This window comes from Amblyomma mixtum, chromosome 10 (genome assembly GCF_055824585.1).
Source record: "Amblyomma mixtum isolate Tamu chromosome 10, ASM5582458v1, whole genome shotgun sequence".
NCBI classification, from domain to species: domain Eukaryota; kingdom Metazoa; phylum Arthropoda; class Arachnida; order Ixodida; family Ixodidae; genus Amblyomma; species Amblyomma mixtum.
In genome coordinates, this window is record NC_143021.1 from 174,515,383 (window position 1) to 174,520,525 (window position 5,143).

The following is a 5,143-nucleotide window of genomic DNA, read 5'->3' on the forward strand; positions in this document are numbered from 1 at the left end:
CTTTCAAGACAACAACAAATAAATAGTTGCCCGCTCACATTGTGAAATCGCACTTGCCGCAGTGAAACCGTGCTCTGAAATCACACCTAAGTTTCACTGATACAGCTTTAGGAGAACATCACTTCAGGGGGTCTGCTTTAAAAGCGAAGTCCGACGAAGTGAAATCCGTTTCAGGAAAATCGGCAGGGGGGCCCGCAAGAAAGCCCGGGCACGGCCGAGGGAGATAGCGAACCATAGAGAGGAGAGCAAGGAAAGGGAGGTTAGGGAGGAGGAGGAGGATGAGCAAGCGGATGCAAATAGAAGAGGAGACCCTGGGTGATCGAAGCGCCGGAGGGGAGCCAACAAGGCACGGCGCCCCGAAGCGAAAGGGAGCCCGGCGCGCACAGGTGCAGCAGAGGAGGCAGCCTGACCGAAGAGCGGCAGCGCAGTGCAGAAGGCATACGGCACCACCCGAACAGCTGGCTGGCGCTCGGGTAGTGTAGCGAGGGGAACGGCGTTCCTTGTGGGAAACTGGACGGGGGAGCACGACTGGGAGAGAAAGAGAAAACGAGTGAAAGCAGTGGCACCACTGGCACAGAGCAGCGCGCGAGGGTGCGAGTGAGTCTCGAAACAAACTGGTGTCGCCATCTGGCCGCTGAACGGAGAACTACAAATCTCTAAGCCGGCGAGCTCTGATTGGTTGACACCTCCTCAATGCTCCGCCCACGGATTCGTACAGGGGCGAACGCCCTCGCGTCGGCATATAAGCTGGAGTTTCGCCGTCACGGGCCAGTCCACCGACTATCTGGCGCTGTCAGCGGTCGTAGTCGCGAGGTCTCAGGAACATCCCGCTCTCGTACCGGCGCTCGGGTCACTTCCAGCTCTCCTGATCAACGGGTGGCTTGACCGCCAGTACGTGGCGCAACGTTCTCCTCTCGGATTATTGTTCGGTTTTCTCATAGCGGCGCCCGGATTAACCATGAAGGCACAGACCCAGCAAGCGATCAGCCGTTGCCTGGCCAAAGTTACCGAGGGCCGCGTCGGCCGCAAAGAACGCGACCTGAACCACGAAGAGATGCACTCCCTGCTCGCCAAGCTCAAGGAACTGGTGCCCAACATGCCGCGCAACAAGAAGCTCTCCAAGCTGGAGATCATCCAGAACGTGATCGACTACATCCTCGACCTAGAACTGGCCCTCGAAACGCACCCCGCCAACCGTTCATCACTCGCGGTGTCTGCCGCCGCTCCAGTGCGCCAGCCTTTGGGCGTACTGCCACCGTCCGCCAACGCCACCACGAACAGCTTCTCTGTGCAGGAGGTAGGTCTTCGGCTCACTATTACTCTGTCTGTGGTTTGACTTTTCTTTTTGTCACCTGGATTGTTTTAGACTGACAAAATGTCACAGCATGTGCACTGCAATCTTACGTCTTCACTTCACTGAGGTTGAAAAAAGTGAATCGCAGTGAGCCAGGTTGACAGTTGACTTGAAAGGATTCGGGACATTTAGCGCTATTCGCCGCGTTTGTTTTTTGTTTTTTTTTTTGCTCTACTCCGACTCGTAGTAGGCCAGCACTGAATTAGTGCTGCCGATAACGCAAAAAAAAAAAAAGAGGGGAGGGGCGGAGGGGCTGCATTCTCAAAGCTATTCATGAGCTACTTAGGTGGCCGGCTTTCCAGGTCCACCAGGCCCTCGCACGCAGTTTTGACGGTGCTGTGATTTTCTTAACTTGGTCGTTGAGTAGCTGGTGCCACTTCTATTTCCCACTTCAGTAGCAATGAATTGTGGCAGTCCGGGGGCTTACCTCCCATGCAGCACCACTGACATCTGTATCAGATTAACGATGGCGAGGTCTGCGTTTCACTTTTGCAGTCGCTTCTTGCCGTTGGTGTTGAACATCAGTTGTGAGCGCTCGCAGCAGGTCATGGCTCCGGCGATGACGTACTTGGCTCTTGCCGAGGTTGATCAGATGTTGCGGGCACTTGCCATAGATAAGCCAGCTTGCGGCGTTTCCGTTGTCCTGCACTGCAGCTACTAACATGTTCCTGTAGCAAACGTGTCAGACTGTCAAGACATTAGGCTCTCCTGAAACGGATTTTCTGTATAACTTGCCGAAATGTTTCAGAGGATTGGCGGCGACACTCGTTCCTAGTAAGCAGCGTGTGCGCCTCTATTGGAACGTCGTCCCTGAGTCATTCACTATCTTCTATCGCGGGTTGATCTTATCGAGTAAAGTACGTAGTTCACCCTTGCCTTCGTGAAGGCATTCGATGTTTACTAACCAGTGTTAACTTAAGGCACAGCCAAGTTAACTAGATACCGTTTGCTGTAAAAATCAGCCAACCATAGCCTCTACTCTGGAATAAGGGTTCCTCACCGCCACGATTTGCTCCTGGGAAGTTAGTTGGTACGAACAGCCTACCCTTTCATTATAATCAATCAATCAATTCATAAATATTTATTTTAGGTGCCCAGGAAGAATCCTTGGGTCTTAGAAGAGGTACATAATAATGAGGATAACAGAGAATGAAACTGCCAAGAAGATGAATAATAATAATTGTCTAGATTTTGATTTCTGCTAGGTAAACACCTTCGGAACAATGTCATGTTGTCTGAGTGCACAAAGTCTGCATAAGCGTCACTCTGCTGTGATGCTGGCCTCCAGCTGTGTTTACCATGCATTAGCGCTGCGTCCAAGAGTTCGTCGCTCATCATGCCGTTCGCCGTGTTTGTTTTGCTTCTGCAGGTGACGAGCCCTGAAAAAGTAGTGGGACACCTCAGCGAGTTGGCGTCGCCGCGCCCAGTCTCGTGCTAGGACCCGCGAGGCGCTCGGAAGAGTGTCTCCATTTCACTCCGCTCGGGGCATGCCTCGGCACTCCCTGACAGGGCAGCCCCGGGCCGGGTCCCAAGGCTGGCCGCTCGCTTCGCCAGTGTGGGCCAAAACGTCTAGCCCTGGAGACGACGAAACAGCTGGTCGACGCAACTGGAGCAAGCTCCGGCCTCAACTCGCCTCCAGATAGACGTCATCACAGCAAGACAATCCAGAATGCCCCATGCGTACTGCCGCCAAGCGAACCTGGACAATGTGGATCTGCAGAGCATCGGGTCTTACGACGACTGGTGCTAGCATTGAGGTTAGTATCTTCATCACAGTGTATTAGCTTAGGGCATAAGACATGTATTGTTTATGCCCTGGTATACTGTAGGTTGCAGACAGACCTCATATTATGCATTTATTAACACATGCTCTCATGTTGTTTTTTTCTCAGGTGCTGCCCTGATACCGCCAAGAACAAAGCATGGTGATCTGGGTTGACTGGCTGCGACAAACCTGAACCGCGTGGCACCAGATAATGGGAGCGTCTCCTTCAGGTGAGCACCAGTTTCGGGAAATTATCTGTTTTACAGCTGTCGTCGTGGCTTACGTTACTTGTGTTGGTCACAATGGCACACATCTAAACGAGGCTACCGTGCACACTACGCAGCATTAAAAACATGGGCCTATCTTTTTTTTTTTTTTGGGGGGGGGGGGGGGGGTAATTGTGAAGTTTGTAAAATACCATGGCTGCTTCTTTACAAATTTATAATGGAATGTATTCTTGATAAAAACGTGTGACATGTATTTTTGTTAGGTTGTATCTCTTATGTGCCCTTTTGCTTATTTGTTTGCAGTGACCTCACAGCATCCCGAAAGCCGGCGTTCGTGGCTTGGTCTTCCAGTAAACATGCGTCAGCTGAGCTTGGTCGAAGGCGGTAGTCGCAGTCTCTTGGACAACAAGCGTCCGTGCGTTGCAGTCACCGGTAAGTGTACCAGTGCTTACATGGTTTGTTCCTAATGCACAGAATGACTGACATAAGCACCTATCGTAAGCTAAAGTGCACTCAAGAGAAGTTCGTTTATAATCTAACAACCGGCGTCCATGCAGCAACACTCTCATTCAAGAGTTCTGGCCTTTCTATTGGGTGTAAAATGCATGAAAAAAATATATAAAGCGCCAGCGCTCTGCATTTACGTTGCAAGTGATGCGACGCGAATATGCTTACGCTGTGAAACTATAAGCTATATAACTTTGAAAAGCTGTATGTGGAGACCCACTTGTGAGAAGCAGCACATATAGAGATTTTAATTTTACGGGCTAAGAAGCTCACTGCCCGCCAGCTGCGTTACCTCTATTCACTTGTGAGCCATCGTCAGAACTGCTGCTGCTCAGCCATTAGATGCGCTAAAGATTCCAAGAACTGTGGGCTGGTTTCAGCATAAGGTGCAGTGTATCTTTTCTCGAGCATTTTATAAACAGTATGAGCATTATGATCCGCCGCGAAGTTTGTTTGAGCACAAAAATGCTTCTTTTTCTTCTTTGCTGCATAAGAGAAACTTGCAGTACAGATACCTGAAGACGTCGTCTTTCCAAGAAGCGAATTTCCGTCTCTGACCTTTGCATGTTTTTGTTCACTTTTTTGCAGGCGGCCGTCCTGATGAAGCAGGAAATAACTAAGCGAAAATGGCGGTTCCCTGCACTTATCGCAAGACACCTAGCCACTCGGGAACAGTCCAAGAAAAGGAAGAAGCCAGTTCCAACGGGGCCCTGAAGTGATCGCTGTGGTTTAGGCGAAGAAAAAGATCGTCAAAAATGCCAATAAAACCGCCTGCAGTTGCCCGGTGCAAAAAAAGAAAAAAGAGGCTTCATTATTGCCTACGTATGCATGTTTCCTTGAAAAAAAAAAACACTACATGCGTACCGGTGGTGTTTGAGTGCATGTTCTGGCCTGTGCAGGGAACGAATGCTCGCCTGGCGTATTAGCCACGTTCAAGAAGAACAGCGCGAAAAGACAAGGACCACAGGAAGATACACAAAGACAAGCGCTGACTTTCAACTAAAGATTTATTGCTCGGAACGTAGAAATAAATACATCAGGCTCTAAGCAACAAAAAGAACACATAGGGGTGATACACACTTGTCCACGCACACAAAAAATACCAAACAGATACAGCAGCATTACTTACTTGCAGATAGAAATTCTAATTCTTTCTTTGACAACGATAAGGAGGGACTACTGATACATGCGTCATTTAGCCGGGCGATTTCAGCAGCTTCAATGATTTCTCGAGTCAGCGTATTGGGGTGTCTACTTAACACTTTTGTTTGTTGGAAGAATGGTTGGCAC

General features: G+C 49.9%; 1 protein-coding gene across 1 annotated transcript; it reads left to right on the plus strand.

Moving 5' to 3' along the window:
• Positions 1-634: 634 nt before the first annotated feature.
• LOC149327787 (DNA-binding protein inhibitor ID-1-like) lies at positions 635-4,642 on the plus strand. Its single transcript, XM_089563999.1, has 5 exons — positions 635-1,297; positions 2,724-3,111; positions 3,247-3,349; positions 3,650-3,778; positions 4,442-4,642. Exons 1-2 carry the CDS (start codon positions 959-961, stop codon positions 2,790-2,792), a joined length of 408 nt encoding a protein of 135 aa, XP_089420125.1. The 5' UTR covers positions 635-958; the 3' UTR covers positions 2,793-3,111; positions 3,247-3,349; positions 3,650-3,778; positions 4,442-4,642.
• The last annotated feature ends 501 nt before the right edge of the window (positions 4,643-5,143 follow it).

What these genes read in the sequence shown, in the direction of transcription:
- LOC149327787 (XM_089563999.1), top strand. Translation starts at nt 959, where the DNA reads ATGAAGGCACAGACCCAGCAAGCGATCAGCCGTTGCCTGGCCAAAGTT. An exon ending in ACAGCTTCTCTGTGCAGGAG is followed by an intron (nt 1,298 to 2,723) that starts GTAGGTCTTCGG and finishes TTGCTTCTGCAG; the next exon opens with GTGACGAGCCCTGAAAAAGT.